Source organism: Globicephala melas, chromosome 1 (assembly GCF_963455315.2).
Source record: "Globicephala melas chromosome 1, mGloMel1.2, whole genome shotgun sequence".
NCBI lineage: Eukaryota > Metazoa > Chordata > Mammalia > Artiodactyla > Delphinidae > Globicephala > Globicephala melas.
In genome coordinates, this window is record NC_083314.1 from 89,403,729 (window position 1) to 89,424,515 (window position 20,787).

General features: G+C 36.8%; 2 protein-coding genes and 2 pseudogenes across 3 annotated transcripts in view; 2 read left to right on the forward strand and 2 right to left on the reverse strand.

Moving 5' to 3' along the window:
* Positions 1–20,787, forward strand: part of ST7L (suppression of tumorigenicity 7 like) — a 196,027-nt gene that overhangs the window by 164,223 nt on the left and 11,017 nt on the right. Inside the window, exon 15 of one of the 2 annotated variants that reach the window (XR_009564400.2) lies at positions 20,115–20,243. Coding sequence is in view for 1 of the 2 variants with exons in the window: in XM_060301265.2 (XP_060157248.1) it covers positions 20,115–20,147 (33 nt within the window). In the remaining variant the exon portion in view is untranslated. Of the gene's footprint in view, positions 1–20,114; positions 20,340–20,787 lie in introns of those variants that run through there. The other variant, XM_060301265.2, reaches the window with a different exon arrangement.
* The window catches only part of CTTNBP2NL (CTTNBP2 N-terminal like), a 51,692-nt gene that overhangs the window by 29,526 nt on the left and 1,379 nt on the right, over positions 1–20,787 (reverse strand). The gene's annotated exons all lie outside the window — the stretch shown is intronic.
* LOC115859747 (26S proteasome regulatory subunit 4 pseudogene) overlaps positions 1–20,787 on the reverse strand; it is a 38,716-nt pseudogene that overhangs the window by 13,626 nt on the left and 4,303 nt on the right.
* LOC115859753 (small kinetochore-associated protein pseudogene) lies at positions 12,916–13,503 on the forward strand (annotated as a pseudogene).

Here is a 20,787-nt window from a genome sequence, read left to right on the forward strand (position 1 = left end):
TTGGGTGAAGTTGATTTTTGAGGCAGAAAATACTTTTTGTTGTTGTTTTTTAAATAAATTTATTTATTTTTGGCCGCATTGGGTCTTTGTTGCTGTGTGCGGGCCTTCTCTAGTTGCGTCAAGCGCGGGCTACTCTTCGTTGTGGTGTGCGGGCTTCTCATTGCGGTGGCTTCTCTTGTTGTGGAGCATGGCTAGGCACGTGGGCTTCAGTAGTTGTGGCGCGTGGGCTCAGCAGTTTTGGCTCGTAAGCTCTAGAGTGTAGGCTCAGTAGTTGTGGCGCATGGACTTAGTTGCTCCGCAGCATGTGGGATCTTCCCGGACCAAGGCTCGAATCCCAGTCCCCAACATGGGCAGGCGGATTCTTAACCACTGAGCCACCAGGGAAGCCCCTTGTTGTTAAATGATGAAATATTATGAACTACATACATGAAACTGAAGACAAGAAAAGTATTTTGAAGGGCTGTAGGTCTCTTGCTATGATATTAGAATTTCCTAAAATTTTAATCATGTGGCTTCTCATACATATGTTGTCAGCTTTACTTAATTTGAGTCCATGACCTGTGAAAGAATCTACTCTGGAAGAATAACTTCTAGGTATCCTGCACAAAGGCAGAATTTGAAAATTAGGCAGAAATTTAGTCTGCTTTTTTGGGGAGAAAATCAGGGATATAGAGGTAGCAAGCTCGTGCTTTCCCTAGGCATGCTATACTTGTCTCTACTCCCTTAACTATATATTCGAATTAACACAGACTTCTGTGAGAAGTATAAACTATCTAGAAGATCGGTAAAAAGTAAATGTTGTTCTTAACTCCTTGCCATCCCATTGCTCACACTATATTTCTTACAAATATAATTTTTATTTTAATTTCATCATTAGTGAATGACTATTTTCTCATAAAATTTTAATTCCATAGATAAAGCTGAAGTCCTTCCTAAACATAACCCAATCTCTCTTTCTTTTCCAAAGGTTCTTAGTATGATGGGCATCCTTCCAGACCTTTTCCAAGCACAGATGTGTGTGTAGGGGTGTGTGTGTGTGTGTAATTACAGAGGTATTATTTTAAAACTGTTTTGCAACTTGTTTTCACTTATTGTGTCTTAGAGAATTTTCTAAGTCAGTAAGTACATAGCTTATTTTCCTCCTTTAAAAAGAAGCAATTACATAATATTCCATATTAAGGATGTACCAGTTACACACCTATACTTTACTGATGGATATTTTAGGCTGTTCGTAGTTTTCAAATACTGTATTATACAATACTGCAATGAGCATCCTTGTGCAGATACAAGAATGGTTTGGTGGAACAGATTTACTGCTGCGCTGTTCTAAGGAAATAATTTCCTATATAATAAAATTCTCAGTTTGATTCTATAAATGCTCCTCTTCCATAAAGATTTTCAGTGAACACACAAGATGGTTTCCTCCTATTCTTTCAAGTTAATCTGACAACTAGCTGAACTGAAATACTAAACGATGGACCACAGGCTTTAACTTTAGAAGCAGCTCTTTGTCTTTGTTTCTTTTCTCTTTATGGGGGCAACTAGAAATAACCTCTGATTAATCCCAAATCACAAGGCTAACACATGGAAGGAAGACACAATAAGAGGAAGTCAAAATAACAGGAATAAGCTGTTTCCCTTTTTTATTTGTTTTAGTTTCAGGCTGAAAAATGCAATGAAGTTCCCCACTGCTGTACTCTTTTCTGAAGCTTTCCCCAACTGCCAGAGAACTGTATATTCTCTAAATAGGTAGCATTTTTACAATCTGAATTCCCCCTTTCTTTCCTCAAAGACATAAGAAAAACAGCCCACAGGAAGATGCCAGTTAAATGATAAATGTGCTTATTTTTCTGGCACCTTTACTCTTAAACCCCCTAAATGCCACAATTTGTAATGTAAATGATGACGTGATAAAAAGCTATGTCTTATTTTTTCATTTACTATTATCTTAGAGAATAGCAAATAGCTGATCAGACAATTACTGAGTTCACTGTTTTATGAGGCCCAATGTTTTTCTGAATGCAACAAAGATACTTAATTACTTAAGAATGTAGTCTTCTTTTTTTACAGATACCCAATTTATAAACATCCCATACGTATGACCAGCCTTTCCTGCTTCTTTTGGCTCTTTTGTGCCAGAGTACCCTACCACCAAACCTGGTACCTTCCTTTCACTAATTTCATTCCCTTCCCAGGGCAGACCATTTTGGGGGTTCCTACCATTCTCAAGGGAACCAAGTCAAGGGGAAGGAAGGAAGAGGCTTTGTGAGATGTATTTCTGGCTTCACCAGTTACAACTTAATACTGTTTCTTTTTTCTTTTACTGTGCACACTGTTCTGTGCCTTATTCTTTAACTTACTATACGTTGGAGAATGTTGTAAGATCTAGCTCTCATAAAGATCTTCTCTTTAAGGTTTGCATAGGATTCTACTGTACAATATACCATAATTTACTGACCAGAACCCTAATACGTAAGTTGTTTTCAGCATTTTGCTGCTATGACAATGTTGCAATAAATATCCTTACACTTACACTTTATTGTATAGGTCTAAGTACATCTATAGCAAAAATTTCTAGATATGGATCATGAAACTAGGTTAATCGGGGTCACAGTCAGCATTTAAAGAAAAATAAAGTACAAAAGAAAACAGTGTAGTATAGCATGGTATAGTGTAAATATTATACAGAGTATAAAAAAACATACAGTGTACGTTTTAGTGAAATTTTTGTTTTAGTTAATATATGTATGTGGGTGTGTTTGTGTGTCCTGGATTGTGGCAAAATGGTGAAATGTACTTAATAAAATGTTTGGAGGATGTGGGGAAGGCGCCCCTGCTAACCCGACAGTCGAGTCGCGGAACTGCCTGGGTCTGCCTCTCCGTTCAACCAGCCATTATGTCCTCTCCATGACCTCCTCCAGCTGGATTTTAGCTTGGACAAACCACTCTCCCTGACCCACTGTTGGTCCACCACTGGAAAGAATAATTACCGTGTGGCTGACAGAGTATTGGTGCTCCGGCCAGGTGTCAGGCCTGTGCCTCTGAGGTGGGAGAGTTGAGTTCAGGACACTGATCCACCAGAGACCTCCTAGCTCCACGTAATATCAAATGGTGAAAGCTCTCCCAGAGATCTCCATCTCAATGCTAAGACCCATCTCCACTCAACAACAAGCAAGCTCCAGTGCTGGACATTTATGCCAAACAACTAGCAAGACAGGAACACAACCCCATCCATTAGCAGAAGGCTGCCTAATATCATAAGGTCACAGACACCCCAAAGCACACCACTGGACGTGGTCCTGCACACCAGAAAGACAAGATCCAGCCTCATCCACCAGAACACAGGCACTAGTCCCCTCCACCAGGAAGCTTAGACAACACACTGAACCAACCTTACCCACTGGGGGCAGACACCAAAAACAATGGGAACTACGAACCTGCAGCCTGCGAAAAGGAGACCCCAAACACAGTAAGTTAAGCAAAATGAGAAGACAGAGAAACACACAGCAGTTGAAGGAGCAAGGTAAAAACCCACCAGACCAAACAAATGAAAAGGAAAGAGGCAGTCTACCTGAAAAAGAATTCAGAGTAATGATAGTAAAGATGATCCAAAATCCAGGAAATAGAATGGAGAAAATACGTGAAACATTTAACAAGGACCTAGAAGAACTAAAGAGCAAACCATCAATGATGAACAACCCAATAAATGAAATTTAAAATTCTCTAGAAGGAATCAATAGCAGAATAACTGAGGCAGAAGAATGAATAAGTGACCAGGAAGATAAAATAGTTGAAATAACTACTGCAGAGCAGAATAAAGAAAAAAGAATGATAAGAATTGAGGACAGTCTCAGAGACCTCTGGAACAACATTAAACACACCAGCATTCAAATTATAGGGGTCCTAGAAGAAGAAGAGAAAAAGAAGGGGACTGAGAAAATATTTGAAGAGATTATAGTTGAAAACTTCCCTAATATGGGAAAGGAAATAGTCAATCAAGTCCAGGAAGTGCAGAGTCCCATACAGGATAAATCCAAGCAGAAACATGCCAAAACACATATCAATCAAACTACCAAAAATTACATACAAAGAAAAAATATTAAAAGCAGCAAGGGAAAAGCAACAAATAACATACAAGGGAATCCCCATAAGATTAACAGCTGATCTTTCAGCAGAAACTCTGAAAGCCAGAAGGGAGTGGCAGGACATATTTAAAGGGATGAAAGGGAAAAACCTATAACCAAGACTACTCTACCCACAAGGATCTCATTTAGATTTGACAGAGAAATTAAAACCTTTACAGACAAGCAAAAGCTAAGAGAATTCAGCACCACCAAACCAGCTTTACAACAAATGCTAAAGGAACTTCTCTAAGCAGGAAACAGAAGAGAAGGAAAAGACCTACAATAACAACCCAAAACAATTAAGAAAATGGGAATAGGAACATACATATCGATAATTACCTTAAATGTAAATGGATTAAATGCTCCCACCAAAAGACACAGACTGGCTGAATGGATACAAAAACAAGACCCATATATATACTGCCTACAAGAGACCTATTTCAGACCTAGGGGCACATACAGACTGAAAGTGAGGGGATGGAAAAAGATATTCCATGCAAATGGAAATCAAAACAAAGCTGGAATAGCAATTCTCATATCAGACAAAATAGACTTTAAAATAAAGACTATTACAAGAGACAAAGAAGGACACTACATAATGATCAAGGGATCAATCCAAGGAGAAGATATAACAATTGTAAATATTTATGCACCCAACATAGGAGCACCTGAATACATAAGGCAAATACTAACAGTCATAAAAGGGGAAATTGACAGTAACACAATCATAGCAGGGGACTTTAACACCCCACTTTCACCAATGGACAGATCATCCAAAATGAAAATAAATAAGGAAACACAAGCTTTAAATGATACATTAAACAAGATGGACTTAATTGATATTTATAGGACATTCCATCCAAAACCAACAGAATACACTTTGTTCTCAAGTGATCATGGAACATTCTACAGGATAGATCATATCTTGGGTCACAAATCATGCGTTGGTAAATTTAAGAAAATTGAAATCATATCAAGTATTTTTCTGACCACAACGCTATGAGACTAGATATCAATTACAGGAAAAAAACTGTAAAAAATACAAACACATGGATGCTAAACAATACACTACTTAATAACCAAGAGATCACTGAAGAAATCAAAGAGGAAATCAAAAAATACCTAGAAACAAATGACAATGAAAACACGACTACCCAAAACCTATGGGATACAGCAAAAGCAGTTCTAAGACAGAAGTTTATAGCAATACAATCCTACCTCAAGAAACAAGAAACACCTCAAATCAACAACCTAAGCTTACACCTAAAGCAATTAGAGAAAGAAGAACAAAAAAACCCCAAAATTAGCAGAAGGAAAGAAATCATAAAGATCAGATCAGAAATAAATGAAAAAGAAATGAAGGAAACGATAGAAAGATCAATTAAACTAAAAGCTGGTTCTCTGAGAAGATAAACAACATTGATAAACCATTAGCCAGACTCATCAAGGAAAAAAGGGAGAAGACTCAAATCAACAGAAGTAGAAATGAAAAAGAAGTAAAAACTGACACTGCAGAAATACAAAAATCATGGGAGATTACTATAAGCAGCTATATGCCAATAAAATGGACAACCTGGAAGAAATGGACAAATTCTAAGAAAAGCACAACCTTCCAAGACTGAACCAGGAAAAAAATAGAAAATATAAACAGACCAATAACAAGCACTGAAATTGAGACTGTGATTAAAAATCTTCCAACAAACAAAAGCCCAGGACCAGATGGCGTCACAGGTGAATTCTATCAAAGATTTAGAGAAGAGCTAACACCCATCCTTTTCAAACTCTTCCAAAATATAGCCAGAGGGAGGAACACTCCCAATCTCATTCTACGAGGCCACCATCACCCCGATACCAAAACCAGACAAATATGTCACAAAGAAAGAAAACTACAGGTCAATATCACTGATGAACACAGATGCAAAAATCCTCAACAAAATACTAGCAAACAGAATCCAGTAGCACATTAAAACAATCATACACCATGATCAAGTGCGGTTTACCCCAGGAATGCAAGGATTCTTTAATATACGCTAATCAATCAATGTGATAAAGCATATTAACAAACTGTAGGAGAAAAACCATATGATCATCTCAATAGACGAAGAAAAACCTTTTGAGAAAATTCAACACCCATTTATGATAAAAACCCTCCAGTAAATAGGCATAGAGGGAAGTTACCTCAACATAATGAAGACCATATATGACAAACCCACAGCCAGCATTGTTCGCAATGGTGGAAAACTGAAACCATTTCCTCTAAATTCAGGAATAAGACAAGGGTGTAAACTCTCACCACTGTTATTCAACGTAGTTTTGGAAGTTTTAGCCACAGCTATCAAAGAAAAAGAAATAAAAGCGATCCAAATCGAAACAGAAGTAAAGCTGTCACTGTTTGCAGATCACATGATACTATACAAAGAGAATCCTAAAGATGCTAACAGAAGAGTACTAGAGCTAATCGATACAAAATTAATGCACAGAAATCTCTTGCATTCCTATACACTAATGATGAAAAATTTGAAAGAGAAATTAAGGAAACACTCCCATTTACCACTGCAACAAAAAGAATAAAATACGTAGGAATAAACCTACCTAAGGAGACAAAAAACCTGTGTGCAGAAACTATAAGACACTGATGAAAGAAATTAAAGATGATACAAACAGATGGAGACATGTACCATGTTCTTGGATTGGAAGAATCAACACTGTGAAAATGACTATACTACCCAAAGCAATCTACAGATTCAATGCAACCCCTAGGCATTTTTCATAGAACTAGAACAAAAAATTTCACAATTTGTATGGAAACACAAAAGGCCCCAAATAGCCACAGCAATCTTCAGAAAGAAAAACGGAGCTGGAGGAATCTGACTCCCTGACTTCAGACTATATTACAAAGCTACAGTAATCAAGACAGTATGGTACTGGCACAAAAACAGAAATATAGATCAATGGAACAGGATAGAAAGCCCAGAGATAAACCCACACACATATGGTCACCTTATATTTGATAAAGGAGGCAAGAATATATAATGGAGAAAAGACAGCCTCTTCAATAAGTGGTGCTGGGAAAACTGGACAGCTACATGTAAAAGAATGAAATTAGAACACTCCCTAATACCACACACAAAAATAAGCTCAAAATGAATTAAAGACCTAAGTGCAAGGCCAGACACTATAAAACTCTTAGAGGAAAATATAAGCAGAACACTCTATGACATAAATCACAGCAAGATCCTTTTTGACCCATCTCCTAGAGAAATGGAAATAAAAACAAAAATAAACAAATGGGACCTAATGAAACTTCAAAGCTTTTGCACTGCAAAGGAAACCATAGCCAAGATGAAAAGACAACCCTCAGAATGGGAGAAAATATTTGCAAATGAAGCAACTGACAAAGGATTAATCTCCAAAATTTACAAGCAGCTCATGCAGATCAATATTGAAAAAAAACAAACAACCCAATCCAAAAATGGGCAGAAGACCCAAATAGACATTTCTCCAAAGATATACAGATTGCCGACAAACACATGAAAGGATGCTCAACATCACTAATCATTAGAGAAATGCAAATCAAAACTACAATGAGGTATCACCTCACACCAGTCAGAATGGCCATCACCCAAAAATCTACAAACAATAAATGCTGGAGAGGGTGTGGAGAAAAGGGAACCCTCTTGCACTGTTGGTGGGAATGTAAACTGATACAGCCACTATGGAGAACAGTATGGAGGTTCCTTAGAAAACTAAACATAGAACTACCATATGACCCAGCCATCCCACTACTGGGCATATACCCTGAGAAAACCATAACTCAAAAAGAGTCATGTACCACAATGTTCACTGCAGCTCTATTTACAATAGCCAGGACATGGAAGCAACCTAAGTGTCCACTGAAAGATGAATGGATAGAGAAGATGTGGCACATATATACAATGGAATATTACTCAGCCATAAAAAGAAACGAAATTGAGTTATTTGTAGTGAGGTGGATGGACCTAGGGACTGTCATACAGAGTGAAGTAAGTCAGAAAGAGGAAAACAAATACCATATGCTACAACATATATATGGAACATTAAAAAAAAAAGGTTCTGAAGAACCTAGGGGCAGGACAGGAATAAAGATGCAGACATAGACAATGGACTTGAGGACACGGGGAGGGGGAAGGGTAAGCTGGGACAAAGTGAAAAATTGCCATGGACTTATATATACTACCAAGTGTAAGACAGCTACTGGGAAGCAGCCGCATAGCACAGGGAGATCAGCTCGGTGCTTTGTGACCACCTAGAGGGGTGGGATAGGGAGGGTGGGAGGGAGAGGCAAGAGAGAGGAGATATGGGGGTATATGTATAGCTGATTCACTTTGTTATAAAGCAGAAACTAACATACCATTGTAAAGCAATTATAGTCCAATAAAGATGTTAAAAAAAATGTTTGAAAGACTCCAATAAAGAAGTTAAAAAAAAAAAGTTTGAAAGACAGCTCTTTAGACTCTGGTATGATATCTTTATTGCAGCCTTCTTTTTTGTCCCCCTAAACTCTGTGATCTTTTTATTGGATAACTTGGTAACTTAGGTTTTTCAGACAGAGGCAATTCAGTCATTTAGACTGGGTTGGAAAACAATAATATTAACAATATCAGGAACAACAAAAAAGGAAGAATTCAACTATGGTTCTATATAGCTCTAATATCTTTTCCTAACGAAGTAAATAATATATGGTTAAGTTACCTTCTTAGAGTGAGTTTTACTAAACAGATATTGAGCAAGAAGTAGTTGTATAAGATTACTGCTATTTAAAAACAAATGTTTCTGATTTTAAATTATTTATATATAATACAGAAGTTTTAATGAAAAAAATTAAAATATAATATGATTCCACACCCAGGGACAACCACATTCAAACTACAAATGTCAATCTATTTGCTTGAGTCATATATATATATACACACACACACACACACACACACACACACACACATATATACACACACACAAATGTTATATAATTATATATATATGATAATAAATATATGTTATTCTTTATAATTGAGGTTAAAGTATATATTTATTTTTAAAAAACTTGTTCTGACAATAATTGATTGATTACTGAAGTATAGTTGATTTACAATGTTTCAGGTGCAGCAAAGTAATTCAGTATATATATAAACTTTTTCAGATTCTTTTCCATTATAGGTTATTACAAGATACCAAATATAGTTCCCTGTGCTATACAGTAGGTCCTTGTTTTTTTCTATTTTATATATAATAGTGTGTATATGTTAATCCCAAATTCTCAATTTTTTCCTCCCTTTTTCTTTCCCCTTTGCTAACCATAAATTTGTTTCCTATGTCTGCAAGTCAATTTCTGTTTTGTAAATAAGTTCATCTGTATCATTTTTTAGATTCCACATATAAGTGATATCATATATCTGTCTTTCCCTGTCTGACTTACTTCACTTAGTATGACAATCTCTAGGTCCATCCAGGTTGCTGTAAATGGCATTATTTCGTTCTTTTTCATGGCTGAGTATACATCTAGTGGAGATATATATATATATACACATATATATATCTCACATCTTCTTTATCCATTCATCTGCTGATGGACATTTGGGTTGTTTCCATGTCTTGGCTATTGGGAATAGTGCTGCTGTGAACATAGGGGTGCATGTACCTTGTTTTTTTGGCTTCGTTGGGTCTTTGTTGCTTTGCACGGGCTTTCTCTAGTTGTGGCGAGTGGGGGCTACTTTTCGTTGCAGCGTGTAGGCTTCACATTGCAGTGGCTTCTCTTGTTGTGGAGCAAGGGCTCTAGGTGCATGGGCTTCAGTAGTTGTGGCACGTGGGCTCAGTAGCGTGGGCTCAGTAGTCATGGCGCACGGGCTTAGTTGCTCCACAGCATGTGGGATCTTCCCGGACCAGGGATCGAACCCATGTCCCCTGCACTGCGCCACAATGAAAATCCCTCATGTATCATTTTGAATTACAATTTTGTCTGGATATATGCCCAGAACTGGGATTACTGGATCATATGGTAACTCAATTTTTAGTTGAGAAACCTCTATATGGTTCTCCACAGTGGCTGCACCAATTTACATTCCTACCAACAGTGTAGGGGGGTTCCCTTTTATCCACACCTTTTCCAGCAATTATAATTTGTAGACTTCTTCACAGTGGCCATTCTGACCAGTGTCGGGTGGTACTTCATTGTAGTTTTGATTTGCATTTCTCTAATAATTAGCGATGTTGAGCATCTTTTCACATGGCTATTGGTCATCTGCATGTCTTCTTTGGAGAAATGTCTATTTAGGTCTTCTGCCAAGTTTTTGATTGGGTTGTTTTTTTTTTTTATATTGAGCTGTATAAGCTGTTTGTATATTTTGGATATTAAGCCCTTGTTGGTTGCATTGTTTGCAAATATTTTCTCCCATTCCATAGACTGTCTTTTCATTTTGTTTATGGTTTCCTTTGCTGTGTAAAAGGTTTTAAGTTAAACTAGGTCACACTTGTTTACTTTTCCTTTGTTTCCATTACTCTAGGAGACCTATCCAAAAAAATATTGCTGCAATTTATGTCAAAGAGTGTTCTGCCTATGTTTTCCTCTAATAGTTTTAGAGTATCGGTCTTACATTTAGGTCTTTAATCCATTCTGAGTTCATTTTTGTGTACGGTGATAGAGGATGTTCTAATTTCATTCTTTTACATGTAGCTGTCCAGTTTTTCCAGGACCATTTATTGAAGAGACTGTCTTTTCTCCACTGTATATTCTTGCCTCCTTTGTTGTAGAGTAACTGACCATAAGTGCATGGGTTTATTTCTGGGCTTTCTATCCCATTCCACTGATCTATGTGTCTGTTTTTATGCCAGTACCACACTGTTTTGACTGCTGTAGCTTTACAATATAGTCTGAAGTCAGGGAGTGTGATTCCTCCAGCCCTGTTCTTCTTTCTCAAGATTGTTTTGGCTATTTGGGGTCTTTTGTGTTTCCATAAAAATTAAAAAAAATTTTGTTTCAGTTCTGTGAAAAATGTCATTGGTAATTTGATAGTGATTGTATTGAATCTGTAGATTGCCTTGGGTAGTGTGGTCATCTTAACAAGGCAGATTCTTCCAATCCAAGAACATAATATATCCTTCCAACTGTTTGTGTGGTCTTCAATATCTTTTATCAGTGTCTTATAGTTTTCAGAATACAGGTCTTCTGCCTCTTTAGGTAGGTTTATTTCCTAGGTATTTTATTCTATTCGATTCTAAAGGATATATTTAATGTTATGATCTGCTTCATAAATTTAGCATTACATTGTAGGAACACTACATGTCATTAGAAGTTCCTCATATATATATATATATATATATATATACATTTTAATAAATTTATTTATTTATTTTTGGCTGCATTGGGTCTTCGTTGCTGTGTGCTGGCTTTTCTCTGGTTGCAGCGAGCAGGGGCTACTCTTTGTTGCGGTGCATGGGCTTCTCATTGCTGTGGCTTCTCTTGTTGCGGAGCACGGGCTCTAGGCATGCAGGCTTCAGCAGTTGCAGCACACGGGCTCAGTAGTTGTGGCTCGCAGGCTCTTCAGCGCAGGCTCAGTAGTTGTGGTGCACGGGCTTAGCTGCTCGCGGCATGTGGGATCTTCCCAGACTAGGGCTCGAATCCATGTCCCCTGCATTGGCAGGCGGATTCTTAACCACTGTACCACCAGGGAAGCCCTGCATCATATTTTTAAATAGCCACATAATAGTCCACCATGTGGCTGTACCACCCAATTCATATAGCCATTAACCAAGAGTTTACTTTTTATAAAGAATTTACTGGAGCTAGATCAATATAACTATGTTATCATGGGATGTTTGGTGGGTAATCTGAAGTAACTTACAGAAAATGTTTTTTTCTAAATATACTTTCACATAAAACCATATAGACTGCAGCAACTCTCCTCAATAAATAGGTGTCCTGAGATTAATAAATTCAATAAAAGAAACCAATGTTGAATTCTTTTTATTCAAAAGCACAAAACAGAAATAACAGTATTTCTACCTATTCTTCAATAACTGCCTCTGGAGCTGCATTGAGATATAGGGGATGTCAGTAATAAATACCGCCTCCTTTAAAATAAATTTTCTTCCTGTGGTCCAAATTAACACTGAGAAAAATAATGTTTTCTGGGAAATAATAAAGGAATAGTACATTTTGATGTCTATTTCCTGACTATTGATGTGATATACTAAAACACAATTTAAATGATTTAACTTAAAAAGATAATAGTTAAGCTTGTTTCAAATAGATAAACTGCTTTTGTTACTCCTAGGAAAGAGGTAATAATATTCTGTCAGAAGGTGAAAAAAATGTACATGTTGTTTTCCTTCTCTGGAAAAATTATTTATCATAAGAAGCCAATAAACTATCAAAACTATTAAAGTCAAAGGATAAAAGTTGCTTTAAAGGAGAGCAGTTCATTAAAGCAGCAGAGGTTTTTTTTCGGGTTTCTCTTTTGGAAATGTTTATGATTTTTAAGTTACAATTAACTCTTGCCACTGGGAAAATAATTTAATTACTAAACTCCACTCCACAGAATTATAAAGTTAGAGAATTCTAGTTTCTAAAAAGCTGTAGAACAAAGCTGAAAAAGTTACTCCACATCAATGTACTTGATCTAAGAGAAGGTCAATAAGAAAGGGGATGAAGTTCTTTTTCAGACAATATTTCAGAAAAACAGCAAGGACATACAAACCAATTAAGTTCTCGGATGAGGCCTGAGGGCAGAAGCAGCAGGTGCCTAGGCCCCAGCAGTGCCACCTCATTATGATGACCAGAGTGGTTAAGACAGTGTACACCCTGCAGCCCTCCTCTGTGCTATCAGCAGTGGCCTGCCCACAAATGCACAAACTCGAGCCACTTCTAAGAACCTTTTTCCTGTTAAGTCCAAAGAAGTTGATGTTTCCAGACCTCATTCAGGAGGTTCAGATTAACGATGTTACAAAAATCATCAAACCAAGACGAGAGAATGGGCAGGTTAAAGCTACAGACACTGGCACCAGGAAGAGCTACAAACTATTGAGTAAACTGAAATCAGAGGAAGAGCTCAAGGATAAGAACCAGCTCTTAGAGGCCATCAACAAGCAGTTGCACCAAAAGTTGACTGAAACTCAGGGAGAGCTAAAGGACCTGACCTAAAAGGTGGAGCTGCTGGGGAAGTTTCAGGACAACTGTTTGGCAATTTTGGAGAGCAAGGGCCTCAACCCAGGATAGGTCTTAAAGCTAAAGCTGAAGATGAAAGAAGAAAGGGCCCAGTTCCTGCAACAACAGACCTTATGTAACAGTAAAGTAAATGATTTTACAACAGCGCTTGAGGAAATGGAGCAGCTATTAGAAATGTGATAAAAAGCAGGTGGCCACATGGCTCCCTCTTGGGGATAAACTCTCAGAGGAAGCCCCTTAGGACATCTGCTTCTTGGTCATGATCTTCTAGGACTCACCATTCCCAGAATGAAAACAGTTTCTGCTGTAGGATTAAGGACAGTTTATGCTGGAATGGCAGTTCCTCCTTTAAGCAAGCATTCCCAGTCTTCAGATTGGCCAGCTATCCTGAACCTCACAGTACATAATTGAGGCCTAAGAAGAGAGGAGGCCTGGAAGCTTGGATCAAACTTCTATGCAACAAAGCAGCACAGGATTAGGATCAGGAGACTAAATCAGCCACAGCCAGAGAATCCGAAAGGTCACATTCAGATGTGCAGGAAGAAACAGTGGAGCACAGGTGCTCCACGGGAGATATCACTGGGAGCCCTGCAGTCCCCCCGTAACTTGGAACACATTCCGTCCCATCCTGGTTGGGCTCTATAACCTCACTGTAAATTTATGAACTTGAAGTTACCTGAAATGGCTTAATAAATGGGGTGAAGGTATAGATAGTAATAACACCTATGAAACAATACACCTTGGAGATCTTAATCTTAAAAAAAAAATTAAGTTCTCAATAAATACAGAAAAGCACATGACAAAATCTAATATTCATTCCTGATAAAAACTCTCAGCAAACTAGGAATAGAAGGACATTTCCTCAAACTGATAAAGAACATCTATGAAAACCTACAGCCAGCATATTTAATGATGAAAGACTGAGTGTTTCCTCCCTAAGATCAGGAATAAGACAAAGATATCCACGTTACTTCTACTTGACATTGTACTAGAGGTTCTAGCCAATGCAATAAGGCAAGAAAAAGAAATGAAAGGAAATCAGATGGGAAAGAAATAAGTAAAATTGTCTTTATTTGCAAACATGATTGTAGAAAATTCAATGAAGTTTATAAAAAAGCTATTAGAACTAATAAGTGAGATTAGGAAGGTTGCAGGATAAAGGATCAATATACAAATTCAATTTCATGTCTGTATAACAGCAATAAACAATCAGAAATTTACATTTAAAACAATGCCATTTATAATAATCATAAAAATATGAAATAGTGATAAATCTGACAAAAGATGTTAAAGACCTATACAATCAGAACTATAAAGCACTGCTGAGAGATCTAAGTAAATGGAGAGAAGTAACCATGTTCATGGATCAGCAAATACAATACTGTTAAGATGGGAATTTTCTCCAAACTGATCTATAGAATCAATGCAATTCCAATTAAAATTTGAACAGGATTTTTGGAAAAACTGATAAGCTGATTCTAAAATTTATATGGAAATGCCAAGAACCATGAATAACCAAAACAACTTTCAAAAAGAACACAAGTTGGAGGATTAACACTACCTAATTTTAAGACTTTCATAAAAGGCCACAGTAATCAAGACAATGTAGTATGGGCATCAAGGTAGACAAATAGAGCAATGAAACAGAACAGGGTGCCCAGAAATAAACCCCAAAATATTCAGGAAATGGATTGTGACAAATGTGCCAAGGCCATCTACAGAGGAAGGACAGTCTTTTTAACAAATGGGGCTAGAACAACTGAATATCCATATGCAAAAAAATTTTTATTTGATCCATATATTGTACCATATAACAAAATTAACTGAAGTTGTATCACAGACCCAAGTGTAAAACTTAAAACTATAAAATTATAGAAATATAGGAGAAAACCTTTCTGACCTTGGTTTAGGCAAAGATTTCTTATATGACACTAAATCTTAGTTATGTGATACTAAAAGCAAGATCCATAAAAGAAACATTGACAAATTGGACTTCATCAAAATGAAAAACTTATGCTCTTAAAAAGATACAATTAAGAGTATGAAATGACAAGCCACAGACCGGGAGAAAATATTTGCAAGGCGTATTAAAGTACCTGAATCCAGATATAAAAGGAATGCTCAAAACTCAGTAATGAGAATACAGCTCAATTTAAAAAATGGACAGACGATCTGAACAAATATTTTATGAGGAAAACAACACAGATGGCAAATAATCTCATGGAAAGATGCTCAACATCATTAGTCAATAGGGAAATGCAAACTAAAACTGCAATGAGATATTACATACCTATTAGAACGCTAAAATTAAAATGACTGGCCATATCAAGTGTTGGTAAAGATGTGGAGCAAATGGAACTCTTATACATGTTGGTGGGATGTAAATGGTAAACTACTTTGGAAAACAGTTTGGCAGTTTCCTAAAAAGTTAAACATATTCCATTCCATTTCTAGGTATTCATCCAAAAGAAATAAAAGCACATGTCCATACAAAGCCTTATATATGAATGTTCATAGCAGTTTTATTTGCAATAGTCCAGGACTGGAAACAATGTAAATGTTCACTAACAGATGAACAGACAAAACAAACTGTGGTACATACATACAATGGACACTACTTGGTAATAAAAGGAATGAACTATCAATACAACATCAACATGGATCTCAAGATAATTATGCTGAGTCAAAGAACCAGGCCCCCCCCCAAAAAAGGTTACGTCCTGTATGATTCTACTTATATAAAATTCCAGAAAATGTAAACTAATCTCTAGAGGATTAGTGGTTTTGGGGCGGGGGTGTGTGTGTGGGGAAGGTTAGCTAAAGGGGTTGCAAAGGGGCACAAGGAAAATTTGAGGGGTGATGGATATGTGTACTATCTTTTTTTTTGTTTTTTTTTGGAGTACGCGGGCCTCTCACTGTTGTGGCCTCTCCCACTGCGGAGCACAGGCTCCGGACACGCAGGCTCAGCGGCCGTGGCTCATGGGCCCAGCCGCTCCACGGCATGTGGGATCTTCCCGGACCGGGGCACGAACCCGTGTCCTCTGCAACGGCAGGCGGACTCTCAACCACTGCGCCACTAGGGAAGCCCCATGCGTACTATCTTGATTGTAGTAATGGTTTCATGTGGGATACGTATATCAAAACATCCATTTGTATACATTAGATATATGCAGCTTATTGTATGTCAATTTTACCTCAATAAAGTGAAATAAAAAAACCAAAATATAACAAATATGTCAAATCGAGCAACAGAGAAGCAAAGAAATCAATGGAAAAAAAATCAATTTGAAAAGTTTCCAGTGTCTGTACTTCCTGTTTTCATTATAAAGAGAAAGAGAAGGGAATGCAGTATGACATCTGTTCCATGCCCCACAGTACACCCATAACCCTTGCCAGCTGTCTCAAAATACATGCTTTTGGTTGTGAGAGTGGGGATGGATCAACTCAAAACCATCAATTCCCATAAGAAAAACAAGCTACAGCGCAAGCCCTTCTGATAACAAAGATTTAATTTAAAATGCTCATCTTTCTTATGAAGGACAGCATATTATCAGTACATCTTGCTTTATGGAATATACCTTTGTTCCTAAATGGATGAACTTTAAAACTTATGTTCTAATAATAATAACTAACAGTAAATGAGCACTGAGTATGTCGATTAGCATGTGCTATCTCATTTAATTCTTGTGATAACCGTACCATTCTACCATATGGCTTAACAGGGTAAGTAACTGGTCTATGATCACACAGCAATTAAATGGCAGAGCTCAAACCTAGGTATGTCTGATATGAAAGCTCATGCTCTTAACAGCTACACTTAACTGAATGCTCTAGTTGATAGTTTTGTAGAGTGCCTAGTAATTATCTTTATGCTTCTTTTTTGAAAAGCTAGGATTTCATGTATGCACATTACTCAGAGAGTAGGAATAAAAAGTATCAGCAATTCCAACTATATAAAACATGCAAAAACTTGGCCCCAAATGGCCACTGATTAATTCCCTTCTAAAACATGTTTCATAGTAAAGGCTATGAATGTAAATCTAAAAACTCCATAATTTAATTCCCTAAATAAAGTTCTACTTGCTTCTTAATATCCCAGTTCTTATCCATGCAGAAACTGGACTTCTTTCAGTTGTAAGCTTATGTTCATGTGATGTTTATTAAAGATTTAAACTACCTACTCCAATCCTAAAAGCTCTTCCTAAAAACATCTATCAAAATGGGATCCTTTTTTTTGGTCAAAGAATTGTTAGGTCCAGGCTTATGGGTGACAAAGAATGCTTCAACTTTGAGTACATTTAAGTATATTTATGGATCTGTTTTTTTTTTTTTTAATGCAAACACACCTGACAAGCTTACTAGTATAGGACAATGCATGTTTTTTGATAAATTCAATTTTACTTTCCTCATCTCAGACCAGCCTTTGTAATAATCTGCTTCCATAATAAGCACAAGGCCATGACCAAAAGCAGATGTCAGATTCAACCTACAGTGAACTTGTATTTGTATTTTTCTTGAGCCACAGCACCTTCCATAGCTTTTGTTTGTTCTATATTTTTGGCACTGCCACAAGATCCTCAAAATCATTATTATTTTAAGCATATTTTTGGCAAACGTAAATCATTTATTGTTAACACAGACACATATGTAACATTTAGATTTTTTATTTTTAATTCTGGCTGTTTAAAAAACTCACAGTAGTTAAATATTACAGTCTCATACTCTAAATATATTTCTAACTTTGTCCTGTCTACAACATTTTTGTCTGTAAATTTTCTTGCCTGGGGAATTCGCCAATGGCCTTTGGCCAAAACCAACAAAGTTATATCCTAGACGTTAAAAGAGTTATACCTGTTTTATGACTGAGGTATCAGTGGAAAGGAATTCAAGACTCTTTAAGCTAATTCTATGTGAAAGTTATACTTTACCATTTATTATTGCAGAAGCAATTTAAAGAATGCTTTAAAATAAAATGATACTAATACAGGGTAGATTCTACTTAGTCATAGCTAAGTGTAGTCTGCATCACATCTGACACATGCAGATATAATATACCCAATGTGGAAGACTCAAACTATTTAATCTGACTTTTTATTGGCAGTCAATTCTATTTTCCAAATTTTAAAAATTAAGGTTCCCTCATCTTCTTCTAGAGTAGTCAGACCCTGCTGGGAAGCTTTTCCTAGATTTTCTTAGAACTAATGAACCGGGCCTCTCTTGCTGAACTGTGTGGTTCCACCCCAAACTCCCCTGGACAGTTCATGAGCAATGTAATCTGTTTTCACTGTGGAAGGGATTCCCATTGTGTTCTCATTCATGAACATAAAGTGGTCAGGTCAAAGGGAGAGACTTTCATGAAGAAGGCTTTTCTCTGATGTAATCCCTCCTAAAATAGAAAATCACTTTATATCAAGTTCAATTAGGACCAAATACTGTATAAATGGCCTCTGTAACAATTAGACTTCAAATACAGAAGAGGCTGAATATTACATTATTTTCTATTGACTTCTCTGGTTCTATGCCAAACATGTCTAGGCTGCAACAGAAGAGTGAGGAGGCTCACTCTTCTGTAAAATTTTGGGGAGAAAAAGAATTATGGGGGCTCTACAAGGGTGTAGTTGCAATCTGAAACTTTGCAGACATTTTGGAAAATGAATGAAGCTCTTTTACAATTATAACTTTATAGGTAGGATTTACTTACAAATTACAGGAACTTTTATAATACATCCTTATATAAATCTAACCCTTGCCAATGTGACCTACTATTTATTTAACAGCAACAGTGAACCATATGGTTTTGTTCAGAGATGCAAGATTAAAGAATAGATTTTATGTCCAAGAAAAATCTCTTTTAAAGGTAAGGAGAAAAAAGATAAGCTTTTTTTACTTAAACATAAAGGAAAAACCAATCAAAGCTATTTAGGACAAAGACCAAAACCTTTTCAATCAACTAAGCATGAATTAAGAAAGAATACTAAAAGGAAGAAAATTAGTGAGCTGTCATATTAGTCCAAGAAGAGCAAGTGTTTGCTGTTAAGCAAGAGCTATATAGAAAAAATGCAGTGAAATCTTGACATACTACAGAACCAAAAACAAACAAAAAAACCCAAGCCAAAACAAAAACCTACTCCACAAATAAAACAAGATTTCATTTTAACTTTAAGAATCTGGTACGGCAGTTGCTTTTCTCAAAGGACTGAAACAATTTTGACCCCCAGCTGCTACTTATTTTATCTAACAATAGACTATTTAAAGATGTATTACTTCTGGTGAAGCTATTCATTTCACCTAAACTGCCTATAGTTTAAGCCTCAGAAGAGAACTTTGCCACTTATAGGCTGTATGCACAGACTAAATACAACACTTGTGCCTGATTCTGAATGGTATCTTATATCAAAATGCTCTCTTAATTATAGCTCTTGCTTCTCAAGCTGCTCTTTCAACTTGTCAGAAGCTGCCTAAAGTAACTAAAATTGGATTCACGCAGAAATAAATTTTTTTTAGGAAAACATATGCAACAAGCACCTTAGCATCTGTTAACATTAAAACCAGAAGGCAGTCTGTTTAAGCACACATAAGGCAGGCTGTAAAATTTAATAATTCACAACATTCATTTTGAAATATTATGGCAATCTTTTAAAACAATGGCATACATTTCATCTGTTCAACAACTATTTATTGAGCATCTATATGCTCAATAAAACAAACATAAAGCTCCACAGGTTTGTATCATTTCTAAAGCTAAAAAGCAAAGAGAAAAATAAGGTCATCCTCTAATTTTTCTGTTACAGGCAGCCATTCTCCAACCCCTACCCCAATTATGAGAGGGTTGAGGCCCAGAAGTTTTTGTATAAGTCAACTGCGATATTTACAGGAAACTTCTTCCTGGAGTCCCAGTGTAAACAGGGACAGATCCTCAGGTGAGTCTATTTATTTAACACACGCTGCCAAGCTATTGTAGTTTTCTAAAATCGGATTGCTATTTATAATAATGCTGCTCCTGGAAAATGCTTTCTGAGCTCTAAAAGGACACGAACAATGCACTTTCTAGTTCAGCCTGGGCAGTGGAACTCTTCCAGGTCTAGGCTGATAATTCCTGTGGAGAGGAGAGCCAGAGGTCTCAGATGAGAAGAAGGGAAGGAAGTAGGAAAAACAACAGGCATTAGGAGTGAGGATTAGGAATGAACTCAAACTTTCCTCAATCCTTCTTTTTCTTTTCTCTTGATCGATCAGATAAACATGTGAAAATAAATGGGAGGGTGTCCTGGGTTTAATCAGGTTAGGACTACTGGTAATAGTGGGATGGGGTTATGAGAAATAGAATAGTTTTCAGGGACGTACAGGGAAAGGATGAGAAATCCCCAATAGTGACAAAAGGGGAAGACCGGTGGATGTGGCAGAAATGAGTCAACAAGCAGAGGGAACATTTTTATGTAATATATGTTGGCAGGGGAGTCATTGAAA